The sequence below is a fragment of the Hermetia illucens genome, chromosome 6, assembly GCF_905115235.1.
Source record: "Hermetia illucens chromosome 6, iHerIll2.2.curated.20191125, whole genome shotgun sequence".
Classification (NCBI taxonomy): domain Eukaryota; kingdom Metazoa; phylum Arthropoda; class Insecta; order Diptera; family Stratiomyidae; genus Hermetia; species Hermetia illucens.
The window spans coordinates 84,497,443-84,515,928 of NC_051854.1; the positions used below are offsets into that span (position 1 = coordinate 84,497,443).

Below are 18,486 nucleotides of genomic sequence, written 5' to 3' on the forward strand. Positions count from 1 at the left end.
GTAAGAAGAGGAACGACGAGAGATTCCGAGCAGTCTGCACCTAGAAGAGGCGCAGAGGGTGCAATGGATGAAGAAATAAGGAAGTAAACACGGATGAGAGATTAGAATAAAGTAGGTCGGAGGATTGTCGTGGAGAGTTATCAGTGGAATCAGCAAAATTGATGCAAAAAGGAAAAAATTAAGTATGAGTTACGGGAATAGCGAGTGTGGGACCAAAACGGTTTCAAATCACCGCAAACAAGGGCAGCCTCTATGCCCAACAAGTAAATTGTAACTATTTTTTAGTCAAACTCTCCACCAGAGCGCATAGCCTCGAAATGAGCAAAGCAAACAATATCAAAGTAGAGAACATTATGTTTCGATTTTTTGTTTATTTATAGAAATTATTTTATTATTTTTACACTTAATTCTAAAAGGAAATTATATTAGATGAATGGAGTAAGTTTTTATGTACACTCACTCCTTTGTAGGTCAGTCTCTTTGTTGTGATTAATTTTCACCAATTTTACTTGCAGTGAGACAGTGCTTAATTTTCACTACCATTACATTTAATGTTGTGCAAGTGATAGGAGGCGCAGTGAGACAAGCACAAAGCCGAATGCAAAGACCTATGACAACAGGGATTCAAACTTTGACTAAATGCCAAGGTGGATTCTGACAACACCTTGATCGGGAATATTATGAAGAAGCACAGTCTTGACGACTGTAAAAATGGTGGTGAAAGGTCACTGATGACACATTGTCTTCTCTTTGTGATCAACAGCCGATCTAAGAATCGTCTTCTGGATGTGCGTAACAAGAGGGGTATTGACATCCCCCAAATTCAACAACGACCATTGGTGTGACCTGTCGCTCGAAAATGAGAGAGTGGGACTTCCTCCAAACAGAAGAAAAATCATTCCGAACATCAATGCACTCAAACGAAGTAAAGCCGTTGGGCTTGGCGGTTTCCTCGCAGAGTTATTGATCACTGCACATCTACTACTTACACTCGTATGAAAATTCTCGCAATCCGAGACGTTTCCCAGAAAGTGGAAGAACAAATCATCATTAAGATTCCAAAGAAGGGCACCCGTGTTGAACGTGACAACTGAAGATGTATTTACGGGCTCCCTGTCGTCGCAGAGATAATAGCTAAAATAATCCCGGAACGCATCAAAGGACATCTCGAAAGCTTGATCGACAGAGAGCAGGCAGGTTTCCATTCTGGGTTCTCCTGCATTGACCCCATCAACAGCCTACGGATCATTTTAGGACAGTGCCCGAAGTTTAGATCTTCGGTTCACCTGTACTTCATCGACTCCATCTTTCGGCAGCATCAACAGGGAGTTTATCTGGCGAAGAGACGCAGTTCAGTTGGACTGAAGATAAATACTAACAAAACCAAGGTTTTCCGTCTGACGGGTCATCGCACTTTCTGTATCTGCATTAATGAATAGAGCCTCGAAGGCTTCCATCAATTTATCTATTTATCGTGGATTCTGCCGACGATGGCACCGAACCGGACGACGAATTAACGGCACCAGATCCGCCTTCGTTGTCATATATAAAATCTGGGAATACAGTTATCTCAACACTAAAATCAATTTGAGACCGTTCTGTGCTAGTGTCCTTTCTGTATTGCTAGATAGAAATAGCACATGGAAAACCACGACTGTTACTCAAAAGCTCCAAACTTTCATCAACATTTGCCTGCGACGTATTGTCGGAGTACGCTAGCCTGATATTATTTCAAATAAAGAACTTGGTCGGCGCAAACGCAGTTCCCCGTGGGCGATGTGCTCGGAAGGTGGAAATGACAGTGGATAGGTCACATATTAAGGAGATACGACCTTTCAATGCTGACTACACAATGCAATGGAACCCATTCTCCCAAGCTGGCTGACGAGCAGGTCGCCCAAAAGCACTTGGAGCAGTACAGTAGAGGAGAAGTGGGGATGTCTCGGGAGTCCTGGGGTAGTTAGAGCGTATTCCAGCGAACTAGGTACGATGGCGCGTAGGTATGTTTGACGCGTTATACCCCACCGAGCAGTGAATAGCAACCATATAGAGATATCGATCTACTACGAAGGAAACGAAACGTTTAACGCTGAAAGTCGAAAGCATCGCAGTGAGCAGATCACAATTCACAATCAAATATTCTTCTCGCGAGAGTAAGCCTGAGCATCAAACCCAAACGAATTCTGCATAAGGTCATTAGCAGGCCCATTTACTGTTGCAGAACTCCCACGAGAGCCACTTACTACACGAAAGTGATGACAAAATGTGATGTGATTCGAAGGCTGCATCTTGAAACGCTCCGCAAACTGATTTAATATTTAGAACACAAAAAGTGTAGATGCAATGCGAAGTCCAGGCGTTCTTTATTTTGTTTTAGATCAACAAAAAAAAAACGTAAAATATAAACTAAGGAAAGATTATTTTAAAACAGAGTTTCAATAACTTACCCTCTTTTCACTTTGCAGAAATCAAATGCAACTGTACGATATGAGAGAGCTTTTTCGTTCAAGTACTTGGCGTAGCGTCTTATAAATGGTGACATATCATATCCTAAAAGTATTCAATCAACGTTGAATATTAATTAAGCTGATAAATAGAGCACGTCTACCGTGTAGTGAATACCACCTACCATTCCATTATGCTTTATATTTTATTATGCTATCATGACTGGATTTTCAAAAATATACAAAATTCTCATCAACGGATTTCTTTCTAAAATTTTGGGCAAATGGTATCCAAAACTACACAAAATACAAACTACTTGAAAAATCTTAAAAATTTATGATTGATTAGATTTCGCATTAGTAGCTGAGGTAGGAAGCGTAAGGCAGTTACGTGTTATTAAGTCAACTTACCGAGTCTTGCTCCAACGGCGCCTTGATGGAATAATTTTAGAGGCCAAGAAGAAGAGCAATTTGTTAGAATTATAATTTGTTTAGTTTAGTAATGAAATCAATGAGATTTTAATAATGTGTTAAAATAAGCAAGGAACTATCAGAGTTGTCGCTGCGTTGTTAATAGGAAAATCTCTTGGGAAAGGAGAATATTCAGATCGAGTATCGTAGGGAGAAAGAGGGGATGATCGATTGTGAAAAAGATTGAATCAACTTTAAAATGAAAGTTCGTTTCTTTTGGGAAAATAATAGCATATGATGTGACAGTGCGGCCGACGACTAGTCTGAAATAAATGCTAAACAAACTGAGACAATTGTGGAAATTACCGTTGAATGAAAGTTTATCATGAATAAATTAAAGGATATGTGTACCAAGGTTCGCCATATCATTTAGATGGAAATGAAACAAGTCGGGAACCGGAAGCTCAGCGCTTCAGATACGAAAGGATCTGTTGATCTTTTATGCAAGAATATTTGGATGCATGATGGTTCATTCAATACGATGTGGTACTCACATTTTCTCTCTTAGGGAGTAGCAATTTGACTCAAAAAAGGCCACTTTGACCTACTGTCACTTTGTTAATAATAGTAGGATCCCCACCAAACTTTCCAGTATAGTGTCTCATTTTAAAACCTTTTGCATTTTGCGGATCTGTGGATGAAAAAATATACCTCCTTCTTTTACGTACATGGGGAATAATTTTCAATAAAACCTTAAAGGAATTTGAATCAAGAAAAGGGGTACATAAAGTTCCCCGTGATGTCAAATCCTGCCCGATCTCTGCTGGTGACAGACGCCAGGACAAACTAACCAGAAAAAACACATTTAATATTAATAACTAAATGATCATTTAATAGCATGCCTCGGAGCAATACTACAGACTCAATGCACAAGGGCAAGTCTCGATACTCTCGGTTAGTGACACAAAGACGGTAGGCGCGAAGACCTACGTTAAGTGAACTAATCTAAATCATTATAATCACACAAATCTGTATCTGCATACTTAACATGGACACGTTCACCTGTAAAACGGAGAAACTTACAAGGATCCTTCGGAAAGGGCGTATCGACATCAGGTGGAGTGTGAACAGTTGCGACATAGATCACGAAAGAGGCAAATAGAGCTACTATCCTACTTTTCAAGCACTATGGTGCTTGCGTTCCCTCCCTGAGAGTTCAAGAAATCGAAAGATTTGATACCCAGCTGATGAAGATCAGTATTATTTCAACTGGCCGTATAATCAATTTTTTTACCTCCTTGATCTCCTCGCCACGGATGTTAAGGCTTCGGCACACAATGAAGATGATAAACGTTTCTTCGGTTTCTTGGAGACTATATCATCTTAACATTGGCCTTACGTATTAAACCACACGCGAAATAACGAAGAGCAGAGTACGCCTCGAATCGATTTCGCGAGAAAGGGAACTAAATGATCTTACTCATGATCCACCGAATGAAGAACGCAATCCAAAAAGCGGCCTTTGCATCAAGTTCAGCAAGCCGTTCGTCAACTATGATACTTGGCTTTGTATCGAAAATGTCTTTATCAGAAGTTCGTCGTAAATAAAATGCTGACCAATTGGCAAATATATAAAAATATCAAGAGTGAAGCGAATTAATCGCTTGAGTTTAATGATATAAACTGGTCACCCGGGACGGTGAGGCAAATCTATATCGTCAAAAGCCGACACAAAACTATCCAGGGTAGCGAACTCTTCTCTTGTATTAATTGCAAGAGAGATATTTTACTTACCGCTCGGCGAGCTATGACGAACAGATGGCGAGAACCTTTTCAGGCAGCCCCATATTTTAAGCATTTCCATCTACAAACAATACAAAAAGTAAAGAAGAAACTAAATAGAGAACACGATCAGTGACAGCACGGATTATCTACTCTCTTGGGTATTGGAATATTGGATCACTAGACAAACCCGATGCTGTCATCAAAGGGAAAGAAGTGATGTGTGTGATATGACTCTCCGAGCTGAAAAAATGATTGGCTCGATGGGAATATCAGGAACTTGACAAGCAAACTAACAGACATGGAGCGAAGCACAATTAAGTTAACCGTTTGCTGGGTAAAGGTGGCAGCGTATTCAATAGCAATATTGATGTCAGGGATGTTTTCCTCCGTTAGGAGTGAACTTATAGAGAGAGCGTTGCGAAAGGTTCGCCTGTGAACTGCAAACTACGAAGCCGACATAAATCCAATCAAAACGGATACACACAGTGTAGCCGAGTCTTATAGTCTCAAAGGATTCGTCAGTGTATTCCAGTCGAAAGTACTGGCGATAGTGAAAGCCTATCGATGGTTCGTTTATGATGCGAGCCCTATGCGTAACAAAATCATTTTGACCCTGGTTTTGCACTCAGTAGCGACAACCTCCAGGCTGTTGGGGCAATACAAGGACGCACTGGACGATCTGACTAGCACGCTCAAAGCCACCATCCTCTTGGTTTCCGATCATAGAGGGAAATTAGCGATTAGGCAGTCCTCCAGCGGGCACAGCTTGTGTCTACTGGCGACTGCCAGGAAGTGGGGATCTATTCACACTACTTATAATAATAATAATAATCGTTGGCGCAACAATCCATATTGAATCAGGGCCTTGAAGTGTGTTAGAGCACTTCATTCAAGACCGTAACAGTACACTGTAGGAGGCAATGTGGTCAGCATTGCGCTCGCCCGAGATTATTACCCTGATTTGACTCAGGTACTCATTCACAACTGAGTCGACTGATATCCGACGTCGTCACGATACAAATCCCACTGCCACCAGCGAGATTTGAACCGCGGCCTTCCGTATGATAACCCAGTGCTCTAACCACTGAGCTATTCGGACACACACTACTTAGCAGCCGCTAATTTCAGATGGTGAAGGCTCATTACCTGCAGCAGGTCAAGGAGGATAACAAGACTCGATCGAAAAAGCCCTTGTGTCAGACGCAATGCAAATGCGTACATGATTATGCCGATCTGCACGGGGCGCCGCCCTTTAGGGGACCATGCCACCAGACTCGACATACCCTACAATTCTTATGGACAAAGCTGTGGAGAGGAGACAGAAAACCGATGGTACTTCCTTTGCGATTACTCGGCTCTAGCTAGAGCCAGGCTACAGACACTCGGTAAACCATTCTTTAAAGACCTCAAGGAGATCTCTAGTTGCAGGGTGAGAGAGGTAACTATTATTTGTGAATGTTACGAACTGACTGAAAATCTGAACCGAATTGACTCTGTCCCATTGCACTTATCACAGTAGCTCCTCGGAGCGGCCACTGACACCTACCTACCAACCCCAAATCTTGTAATGATGGGTTGAAGCAAAAACATTCCTAAAATCATTTGAAAAAAATTGAGAAAAAGTAATTGATGATATTTCGGATTTGTCTTAAAAGACCTAGGAAGTTTAGTGCGGCGAACTTCAGCGGAAGATTTGATGATGATAAAGACGACTTGAAAACTCGTATATCACAAAACAAAGCAAAACAAGTCGGGAAACAGGAAGCTGGACGCTTCAGGTGTGAAAGGTTTTGTGTATCTCTTATATAAGGACATTTTAGTGTCCATTCGCCACAATAATACGTAGCACATAATATATGCATATATTATGTGAGAGTATCCACTTTTGGTTTACACTGACAGTCTTGAAATTGCAAAGGAGCGACAACTCTGACCTATTATAACTTTGTTGTCGATTTCCACCAAACTTGGTAGCCTACAATACTGCATTTCGTGGTGTTAGAATGAACTTAAGGGGAGTTTTGCAGCCAATTACTAAAAACTAGATATATATACTGTTATTAACTTCATTTGAACAGGTATCGGTATGAGGGGTATTTCGGAGCCTACGCAACTTACAGTGGCAGCCTCTTGATTTTTTCAGATTTTTCGGTTGCATAGTTTCTGACAATGGGTCCGTGAAAGAAATAATCACTTTCGATCCCCGCACTCCCCACATTTTCAACAAATGTCAAAACTAATAGGGCCTTCGGAAAGTACTCATCGAGACCTTTTATTTGATGCCCTACATGACTATATTTGTTGAAAAAAAATGTGCAGTCCCCTGTGGCATGTATCCCCCCCCCTTAAATTCGATGTAAAATTATGTAATTCACTGTACGCGTGAATGTTCACAGTTCCAACCTTTTTACCGAATTTGGTATCAATCGTTACAATCGTCTCCGAGAGAAATGCGTGTGACGGACACAAAACCATAAAAAGGTCGCGTGGTTTGGGAGAAGATTTCCAAAGATATTTCAAAGGTTGCGAATCGTGATACTTCAGTTACGGAACGTTCTACCGGTAATTCATTTTTTGGTTTTTATATATGGTTGCCATTAGCGCCCAAATATCCAATTCACTCATAGGCCATTCTCGGCAGCTCATCAGATCGGCAGATCATTTTCCACGATGTTGGTGTTGAGGTATCTATATTTCCAAATTTTGGAAAAAATAGAAAAGGTCATTCAGCGATATTAGTTAATCAAGTAATATCAAGTTCAGTGCCATAATCAGCAGCGACAAGGCTTCTTCCATGTGCAAATTGATCAACGGTCCATTGAAGTCCTCCACGTCCTTTTAGCAAGTTAGCATAAAGGGCGTAACCGGAAACGAAAAGGAACAGCAACGGCGACAGAATGCAGCCCAAGCGGACCCAACTTTCCACTTTAAATTACTTTAGATTTTACTTCGATACACTTTGCTGCGTCATATATCGCTCATATAATAGTCAGCAGAGAATTCCAGATATACACGCCTTTTCGAAGTAAATTAAGAACAGATGAAGTGGGAATAGAAATGTCGGAAACCGTTTCATAATGGATTTTGCTGTAGTCGGTATAGAAGAATCCCAAGAGGAAAGAAGCCTGCTCTCTATCGATCGAGCTTTCGAGGTGTTGTTTGATGCGTTGCAGGATTTTTTACTCTATTAGCTTTGCGACAGCCATCCAATCGTTGCATTCAATATGGGAATACTTCCAGGAAATTTTAATGATCATTTTCTTCTTCCACTCTCTGAAAAATCGAGGATTCCCAGGATTTACGGATAAGTGGAAGTAGCCTTGCCGAATTTACACAGGCTGGAAGAAATAGTTATGCGGGGAGATCGCCAAGCCCAACGGCTTTGCATCACTTGAGTGCATTGATGGATGAAATGATTTTGCTAATGTTTAACAGCCGGATCACGAAAACGGGCCGTTTTGGGTTTAGGGGATCGACACCTTCCATTCCTGCGAGCGATGGTAGTCGAGCATCAAATGATGATTTCGAGATCAATGTCAGCACCCCTCCTGTAGCACATATGCACCAGAAAACTACTGAATCTACTGCTTATCGTGATGTGGCCGATCTGATTAAATATACATTTCCGGTCAATTGTTAAATTGACCTTGTGGCAAGCTCACTGTTCAAACAATGTTTCGACAAAGACGACACGGCCGAAGAGATAGGCCCACAAACCGCATCTAGTTGGTCATAAAAAACCACTTTCTCCTCTTTATAGGAAAGCTTTGTTGGTACATAGCACTGCTCTATTGAGATGTTCCTCATTCTGGACTGAAATTTCGCAGCTAATATTCTGTCCCAGGCCCCAGGACATCAAGGCTCACCTTGCGGATGCAGATGCAGATTCAACACCGGTATACGCTTGTTACCGGCAGTCTTGCCAGAGTTGTTCAGTAATCCAGTGCCGCAAGAGGGATGGCAATCCTTCGCAGACTCCACCACCTTAACTCACATAATCTAAGAACGTCCAGTGTGTACTTGAAAAAATCACACCCAGCAATATTCAACATACTACAATCTGTTTTCTAGACCAGACGAAGAAATGCGGGATCGTTGTTGGCAAATATTTTCTCAAAGAGAGGTGAGCAATCTTTTCTTTTCGGCTGAGTTCATCGCTCAAAAAAGGAGGAGTGAAAACCAGTGACATATTTCTCGAAAGTCCTGCCGAGAGTGAAAATATATATCCAACTAGGGACGGAGAGGGTCTACGACTTTATCGTCAAACTACGGTGCACATTTTACTCTGATAGTTCCATCATTAAATTAAATGCCATTTGATTTAATCTGTATATTACAATTTATGAATAACTTGAAATATAATAAAAATACTCGCAGTAAAATTCAAAGTATTTAAAACAACTACATTATTTCTTACCTTGTACTCCTCCCTTATCCAAAAAATTACTTAAATTAAATGTAGAATTACTAGAAGCTAAGTATTGCATGAATCTCTGAAATACAAAAATTAAATATTCAAATTTGAATATCAAATCACGCAACCATAATTGTTTCAACTCACCTCATTTCCATACGCAAGCAAGTGATGGACTGTGATAAGAGCCTTATAAACTACCACCCAATTTGTGTTCTGTGATCTTTCAATAAGTAAATTGGCCAAGTGTGGAATCGATACATTTGGTTCATTTGTACAGTGAACGAGATCTGAAACGAATAAAAAGAAAAATCAATAAATAAATTTATTCTCGCCTATTGGAAACGAAAATAGAGATAACAATATTAAAAATTATGAGACCCATTTATACCCCAAGTGCAGGGTGGGTGGCCGGAAAAATGTTTGAGAGTCGATAGAAGCAGCTGTACACAGCTCACTAAGAAAATAAACTGGTAATAGAGTGGTAAGATTGCATGGCCGAAATTCGGGGCCAAATGGATTTAGACCTAATTAAAAGCTAATATTTACGTCCGGATGTTCACTTCCATGAAAGAGGGTCTGTCAAACACACTAACTTGTATGGTCCACTGACCTTTCAAAACCTCGAGTGTGAATTTGAACAGCTCCATTACCGCTACCTCTCATCTTGGAAGATGTATTTTCCCTGGAGGCTTGAGAGATGATTGGGAATAATACTAGAAAACTTCCATCATATTCGTGAAGACTTAGTTCACCGAACCAACATTTGTCTCCAAGGCAACCTAACAGTGCCACATTTTTCATACTAATTCCTGATGAATCTGCAGAGAGCGGTATGACATTTACCATTAAAAGCGAATTAGCAATAATGAGTGATAACATTACTCAAAAATTACTAAAGAGAAGCAATTGCCTAATTAATTATTACGCTTCTTAGAAAATGATGCCATTCATCGTAATGCTGAGCGAATTCGTCCAAGATCACACTTACTTCATTTGGGGTAAGCATTTCGAACTTGACCTCAAAGAGACACGAAATCCTCTATTTGCATGCTAGACACGGCCTGAATTCAATATATGTTTCGCTCTGTCCTCTCTGAGAGGACACTTCATTCCACAACAGTCTGTAATGGCTCAAGTGCAGAATCATATCAACTACCAACAATCAAATCGAATCAATCGCAGACATTGAATTGGCGTCGAGGTATATTTAAATTGAAGATGATTGGGGTGCAATCTGACGATATTTTCCCCCTAGGAATGTTCTGCACTTATTTTTAGAAATGCGAGGTGTGAAAGTGTTGAGTGTGTTCTTGGAGTTTATTTACAAGCAAAAGTTGCAAGTAATGCCTAAAAAGCATGGTTTCTTAGTGGTCATTGCTTCTAGCTAATGAACTCTCTTGAACAAGTGTTTATGTGAGTCATACCTAAATAGTAATCGAATAGATTTGAAAAGATAAAACCTGCTTCTGGGCTCCAGATTAAAGTAGTCTAGACTAACCGGCTTTCTTTGCTAGAGGGAGTTTGATACATTTACCGCCGTAGGCATGGTTGCTTTAGTCGACAGTATCGCGGCTTCCGAGAATGCAAGTTAGCTCCAATTTCAGAGGATTTCAGCGGTCCATGCTGAACACTTCTTCTTTTTCTTCAGCCTTTGTTCCGATCACAAGCGGGGTCGGCTCGTCATGATCGGTTTCGCCATTTGGCTCTACTGAATGCCTGATCTGGGTGCAATATCGAGGCTTTTAAATCCCCATCTATCGTATCAAGTCACCGTTGTTCCAGCCTGCCTTTTGGTCGTTTACCATCGACTTCGATGTTCAGACTAATCTTGGCAAGTGAATTCTCGTTAGCACGAATTGCGTGACCATACCATCGAAAACGCTTTTCTCGCAATTTTTCCACGATCGATGCAACCCCATAACGATCACGGATATTCTCATTTTGGATGTGATCAAACCGTGTCACGCCACTAGCCCAACGTGACATGTTCGTCCCCATTACCGCAAGACGTCGTTCATTGTCTTTCACAGTTGGCCAACACTCAGAACCATAGAGAGGGACAGGACGGACGACATTGCGGTAAATTTTAAATTTGAGACGTTCGTACGTCGATCACAAAGAACACCAGTTGTGGAACGCCACTTCATCCAGATTGCGTTAATGCGTGATGCAATTTCATAACACAGTTCTCGATTGGCTGATAGCGTTGACCCCGAGGTATTTAAATCGCTCAGTTCTGGGCAGATCACTGCCGCTGACGGTGATTGTGCCTGTTTCATAGGGATAGGTCGTCCAAAAATTCAGTTTTGTTTAGATTCAATCTGAGACCATGATGCATGAGGCGATCATTCCATTTTTGGACAAATTGCTCAAGATCTTTTTGCTATCAGATGCTAGGAAAACATCATCTGCATAAAGCAGTGTGTATGGCGCTGGACGTTGGATATCCCATGTGACGGGGTCCTTAACAAGAACAAAGAGGAGTGGTGAGAGGGCGCTTCCTTGATGAACACCAGCAGAGGCATGAAGCGGTTTTGATACACCCGCCATACTTCGAACTTTTCGGAGCGTGGTAGAGCAATTGAACCCAGTGCACGAGTTCTTCTGGTACTAAGTGTTGTCGTAAAGCATAGCAGATGAGTTCGTGTGGCACACGGTTAAACGGTTTCTCTAAATCCAGAAATGTAATGTAAAGGGGGCTGGACTGCCTTTCATTTTCCATATTGGAACGGTGGTACTTTCTTGCGTCAGATAATGTTCTTCCTTCCTGAATAATCCGATTAAAGAATTCACTGAGCCACAGTGTTGGGTCCCAGCTCTTTGCTTTCGAGAGCTCAGATGCGATGTCGTCAGGTCCTGTTGCTTTCCCCGATTTCATCTGTTTTATTGCCTCCTCGACTTCAGTTGCGCTGACTGGTGGAACTGCTCCAAATGGCGGCAATGATTGTGAAAGTGGAGGATGAGCAAATTCTTCAGTTGAAATCTGCTCGTTGCGGTTCGACGGTTGGTAACCAAAGTACCGTTCTTGTCATTAACGCAACAGAAGCTTTCTATATCCTGTGTACGTTCCTTACGGCCTTTATCAAGTCGATACAGATCTCTCTTGCCATCCCGAGTGTCCAGTTTATCGTAAAGATTTTTGAAATGGTTCGCTCGGGCGAAGGCAATTGCTTTCTTTGCTTCCCGGTTGGCATTCTTATAAATTTTCCAATTAGCGAGCGTTTTGTTGTCGAGAAATTTGTGGTAGAGGCGTTTCTTTTCACGGACCTTTATTTTTATATCATCATTCCAAAGCCAAATATTTTGGTTGATGTACCGCTTATCTGGCTAGGTGACCCCGAGGGTTTGCAGAGGCCGCTTTGTAGATCGTACCTTTCATTTGGTTCCATGATTCTTCCACATTCGTAATGGTCGGTAATCGTGTGACTGAGATCGTTTCTTCTTTCCTCACCAAATCGTCACCATTTAATGCGCCGCGGGCCAGTACGTTCCTCACACTGTTTTATCGGTGGCTTAATTGGTAGGTCGGCAATCAATGGCCGATGTTGAGGCGCGATAGTCTCATAGAGAACAACTTTGCAATTAGTGACAGTGGTAAAATGAGTATATAGTCGATTTGCATTTGCATTTACACTGTAAAATGTAGGAAGATGAGACAATTGTTTGATGAACCAGGTATTCATAAGTACAAGATCGTGGGTGTCCACGCAAAATCGATTATACGCTCGCCACCCTCATTGCGCGCTCCGAACTGCTTTCCCCCATGGCACCTGTTACCGTCTGCCTTTTCACCCACATGACAATTAAGGTCGCCGGCAATGATAATATAGTCGTCAGCAGGCACGTGACAAGTCTTTTCATCTGGCAGTTGCCAGAATCAGGCATCAGGTCGACCTGTCTGTGGTGCGTACGCGGTGAAGAAGTGAATAGTGCGATCAGCTGATACAATGATGAGGCTCATCAGCCGATTATCAAATCGTTCGACTTCTTTAATGGGATCACGAAAACCCTCTGAAAGGGCAATGCCAACACCATATTGAATGTGTGGGCTACCAAAATAATTATAGCTATTTTTACCGCGTTCGCGTTCAATGTCGCAGCTTTTGGCACCAAACCATCGGGTTTCTTGCAGAGCGCAAATATCAATGCACCTTTTCCGAAGGGCTCTTGCGAGTTCCTCGGTCTTTCCTTTTAGGGTATCAACATTTAGAGTGCAGACAGGTATTTGTTTTGTTCGTTTTGTTCGGACTAACTTGCTTACGTCCTGACGTCGTCTATGCGTCAAGAACTTTTGCCCATTTCTCGATAGGACCGGGGCCCGTGCTCCCGCGGCGACTGATGTGGACGCCCTAGCATTTCTCCAAAGCTTGCGACTCAATGCGATCATTATGTTTGTAACGGCATTATATGCATTTTCTTGTCAGAATGTCACGGGACCTGTCACCAAGAGAGGTCAGGTAGGATTTAGCATAGTGGAATAACTCCAACTATACTCTATTTATCTCTTTTCCATGCGGTACATTACGAAACAAAATAAGATGGTGGAGCTCTGGGAAGGGCTCCTCTCTCACTTGCAATACTGCATTATTGTCCTCTGAAAAATCTGCCGAAAGTAAGCATGAATCGGTTGACCTCATGCCCTAGGAACAACAACAAACAGAATTTTAATCCTCGCTCAAGAATGAGGAACATCTCAATAGTACAGTGTTACGTAGGAACGGAGATCTGCGACATAGAGGAGAAGAAGACTTTCTATAAAAAACTCAATGCAGTCCAGGCAAGATTTCCTGACGGTGAGATTAAAATCCCGGATGGGTGCTCTGAATGCCACTTGGAATCTGATAACACCTTGCTTGGAATTAAGATAGAGAAACACGGTCTTGGTGGCCTTGATTACATCGCAATCAGCAATAAATATAGAAGTTGTCTTTTTTTGTACAAAACCAGAAAGATTTTTACGCTCGGATCCCATGGTAAACCTCGGGAAGTTCGGCTTGTGTGTGTGTGTGTATGGTGGGGAGAAGCTACAGCTTCCGAGCACTCAGGCCGTGTTGGCCCATTGTACTCGCGTCCCCCGTCTAACGGAATATTCCGGATTCATTAACGTATCGTAGGATTTCCGTTAGTGGATGTGATGCTACCCGTCGTAATTGGAGAACATCGGCACCAAAGATCTGATGCCTGATGCGTCCATAGGCGGGGCATTCACATAGGAAATGCTCCGTGGATTCCGCTTCCTCATTACAGGAGGGACACGTATCATCTTCGGTAATTCCTATTCTGAACATATGCCCAGCTAGTGAATTATGGCCTGTCAGAATGTCCACAATATACCTGCAAGTCCTCCTGCTTTTCGACAGGATAAACTTTGCGGTACGTATGTTGGGTTCTGGCAGGAAAAGTTTGGTGTGTCGAGCAGCATTTAGGCTCTGCCACCTGTCATTATGGGAAACTTGTTCCCAGTTTTTGAAAACAGATTTAGCCAATGCTACTGATACCCCAATTGCTGGCTCCGGTCCCGGCATAGGGGAGATTGACCCCTCTTTCGCTAAAGCATCCGAGATTTCATTTCCCTCTATGCCACAGTGACCAGGTACCCAGAGTAGTTCCACCGTATTGAATCTAGACATAGAGTTCAAACGGTTTCTGCATTCCTGAACGATTTTCGAGGTGATCAAAGGACTGCTCAATACCCTCAGTGCAGCTTGACTGTCACTGCAGATTGCGATGCGCCTGCGCTTCAACCGCTCGTCAATCACCCAGTTTGCCACCCTTAGGATCGCATAAACTTCGGCTTGAAAAACCGTTGCATATTGTCCCAAAGGAAAAGCCCACTTCTCGTTTTTATTCGAGAGGTAGACTCCGGCTCCAGAACCCTCTTCTCGGCTTAGTATTTGCTGAAGGCAAGTGATAACATAAACATTTATTCAACTCAACAAGGCACGATGTCGCTACCGTATACCACATCACAAAACAACTTGCAGATGATCATAAATCTTTCGGCGATCCGATCAAGGACGCTAGCGGTCGACTCCACTTTCATGATAATGAGCAATTAAAGAAGCTGATCACCGACTTCCATATGAACTGGTTCGGAATAGTGAAAGTGGGACAATAAACGTAAGGAATTGAAACAAGCAAGCAATTAGCAATGAATTCAAAGGCGTACACCGTATCACGAAAGAACTTACAGGTGGTTGCAAATCTTTCAATGGTCCAGTAGGATTTGGGAAAAACCCTTCAGACTCTTCTCGAACGTATAACATCCAGTGAAGTTCTACCTTACACCCCCTCGGACACCACCTTGTCTTGGTGGTGGAGCTGCTACACTAAGAGTGTCCAAAAACACATGAAGATGGAAACAAAGGATCATAACTCTCCAAATGGTAGACAGTCGTTGAGGAATCAAGTCGTGACCAAGGAACGGATTTTGGAGGCTTCAGCTAATTCATGTTCCCCCCGGAGAAATCTGTCGAAGCCAGGCTCTTCACTTCAGTGGAAAACCTACATCCGGTGTCTACGGCACGGTCAGCCAAAAAGGATAGTACAGCAACTCCCTTAAAGAAAGAAACTGGAAATCTGACTACGGCCGACCGGTCGGTGACACTGTTGCCTAACTCTTCTAAAATACGGGGGAGGCAGAATGAAACTTCAGCCGCATAGGAGAGCTACAGGTTCGCCTGTCAGACCCTTCTCTTCCGCCTGTACCCGGAAAAACCGGAAGAAAGGGAAGCTGGTAATGTGGACGCAACTGGTCTAACACCGGTATGTGGAAACAGATCCATGCAGCCCGAACACCGTGAACCTGGGAGGGCTTCTAGTCGACGACAACGGAAGGCACGGCAAAAGAAAGCAAAGTTTCTTGGGAATAAGGACATGGATGTTGCTACACCACCAAGTGTGGCGATATCCAGAGAAATCTAACGCAAGAAGGCGGAACTTTCGGTGGAAAATGAAGACAAGCTGGTAATCCCGGTGAGATCTACACTAAACGCAGTAGACTTTTCAATTAGCAGCGGTTTTCATATTGACTGCACTTATGAGTACAAGCATAAGAGTTAGTCGAATCAACCTGCAGCATGCCAAAGCTTCTTCCTAACTATTGGTGGCAAAGCTGGCAAAGTTGGAGGACTCTCCCTATATATTCCTAGTTCAACAGCTGGATTCGTTTTAGCATAACCTGGGGTATTGGATCAGTCAACGGGACTAGGATCTTCTTCGATGAAAGGTCGTCGGGGCCGAGCGCATGTGTTCTGATGTCAAAATTGTTAGAGGCAACCATGCTGAGACAATTCTGTTCCCAGGACCTTGTTGCAGCCAACTTACAATACCAGGTTAATGGTAAGAGCAGAAACGATATAGTTGCCTCTGCCTACTTACACTATGATTCTTTGTATCAATGGTGTAGAGGTGGTGTAGGGTGTAGGTGTAGAGGAAAATGAAATCTCGGATGCGTTCGCAAAAGAGGGATCAATCTCCCCTATGCCGGGACCAGAGCCAGCAATTGGAGTATCAGTAGCAATGGCTTAGTCTGTTTTAACAAGCTGGGAATAGGCTTCCCACAATGACAAGTGGCAGAGCCTAAGTTCTGCTCGACATACCAAACCTTTCCTGCCAGAACTTAACATGCGTACCGCAAAACTTATCCTGTCGAAAAGCAGGAGGACTTGCAGGTATATTGTGGGCATTCTGACAGGCCATAATTCACTAGCTGGGTATATGTTCAGAATTACTCAGGATGATACGTGCCCCTCCTGTAATGAGGAAGCGGAATCCACGGAGCATTTCCTATGTGAATGCCCCGCCTATGGACGCATCAGGCATCAAATCTTTGGTGCCGATGTTCTCCAGTTGCGACGGGTAGTTTTACATCTACTAACGGAAATCCTGTCATACGTTAACGAATCCGGAATATTCCGTTAGACGGGGGTGGCGAGTACAATGAACCAACACTGCCTGAGTGCTCAGACGCTGTAGCTTCTCCCCCACCACATACACACGCTGTAGGATAAATTTAAAGGGCTTTCTAGTTAATTTTCCCCAAAAAATTGTAATATTCTATTATTAACTTAATTTTAGTAGATATCGATATGAAGAGTATTTTGAGGTCTAGAGACCGTATAGATTTTTTTTAGATTTTTCGGTTGGGTAGTTTCTGAGAATGTGTCCGTTGAGGAAATTATCACATTTAATCCCCAGCACTCACCGCCTTTCTAACAAATTTCAAAACAAGACCGGTTTCGAAAAGTAGTAATCGCGACCTTTTCTTTAATACTCGACATGACTATATTCGGTGAAAACAAATTTTACATCCATCTTACACACAGTTCCCAACTTCTCACTAAAATTTCGTATCAATCGGCATAGCCGATTCTGAGAAAAGTGCATGTGACAGACAGGCAGACAGGTATTTAATTGATCCTAATAAGATTTTGCTTTACAAACAAAGCCTTAAAAATGGCATCTGTGTTGGAGCTCCCTGCCGTTGCAAAGATGAGGTATTAAAGTAATCCTAGAACGCATCAAGGAACATCTCGAAAGATTGATCGACGGTGAGCAAGCTGGTTTCCATTCTGGATCCTCCTGTATTGATCACATCAGCACCATACGAACCATATTGGAACAGTGCGCGGAAGTTAGATCTTGGATATATCTGGTCTAAGGTGATCTCGAGAAGACTTTCGGCCTTGTAAACAGAGAGTGTATCTGGTGTGCTCTACACAGGAACAGCATTTAGAAGTGTGACATTTGATGGCGTAAAATGTCAAGTGCTACATCGAAGTAGAATCTTAGAGAGCCGAAGATCTCAGTCTGACGGGCAGCCATCGCACTCCTCCTATCTGCCCTAAGGGACAGGTGCTCAGAGGTGGCGGTGAGGAAAACGGAGCGGCAACCCTGTCGGCCAAACCAAAACCAAGTGGCCGAGGAGAACCTCCATAGTGGTGGCACCGGGAGATGTACTCACTTTGGCTTGCCGGCCATGATGCAGTAGGCGAATGCTTCAAAGGCTTAATCAGGGCGAACAGACCCGAGTCTGCACGGGGACTCATCTGAAGTGGCAAATCGGTCACGAAACCTCACCAGGGGTATACTGGTACCATGGAAACCGAGATAGCCCCTGGACTCTCATACTTCGAGTGAACTCCTGTTGTATGTGAGTACAGCTCGGTTATTTGCGGTTGGCCTCCTAGTGGGAGTTTCATGGGGGTTGTTGGTTATGTTCAAGCGACAAGAGATCTTCGGGCCTCGGCGTGGTGTTGCGTTTCGACACGTGTGCCGTACTCCTTAGTTCGGTAGAGATTTAGGCAGGTCTTGCATCCACCAGTATGAATGCTAAGCCATGCACTTGGTATAGACTGGTACCGTTGTTGCTTGTCACAGCGGGGCTCTGATTGTGGTCACAAAATCAATCCGTGTCTTAAGAAGACC

General features: G+C 42.9%; 1 protein-coding gene across 18 annotated transcripts in view; it reads right to left on the reverse strand.

Annotated features, from left to right (window-relative positions):
• The window catches only part of LOC119660510 (phosphatidylinositol-binding clathrin assembly protein LAP), a 134,170-nt gene that overhangs the window by 51,125 nt on the left and 64,559 nt on the right, over nt 1–18,486 (reverse strand). For 15 of the 18 annotated variants that reach the window (XM_038069113.1, XM_038069114.1, XM_038069123.1 and 12 more), the window contains exons 2-5: nt 9,202–9,344; nt 9,058–9,133; nt 2,856–2,876; nt 2,448–2,550 (exon numbers count right to left, since the gene is read on the reverse strand). In XM_038069113.1, the coding sequence (XP_037925041.1) occupies nt 2,448–2,550; nt 2,856–2,876; nt 9,058–9,133; nt 9,202–9,344 (343 nt within the window). The remainder of the gene's footprint in view (nt 1–2,447; nt 2,551–2,855; nt 2,877–9,057; nt 9,134–9,201; nt 9,345–18,486) is intronic. The other 3 variants (XM_038069110.1, XM_038069119.1, XM_038069124.1) reach the window with 1 other exon arrangement.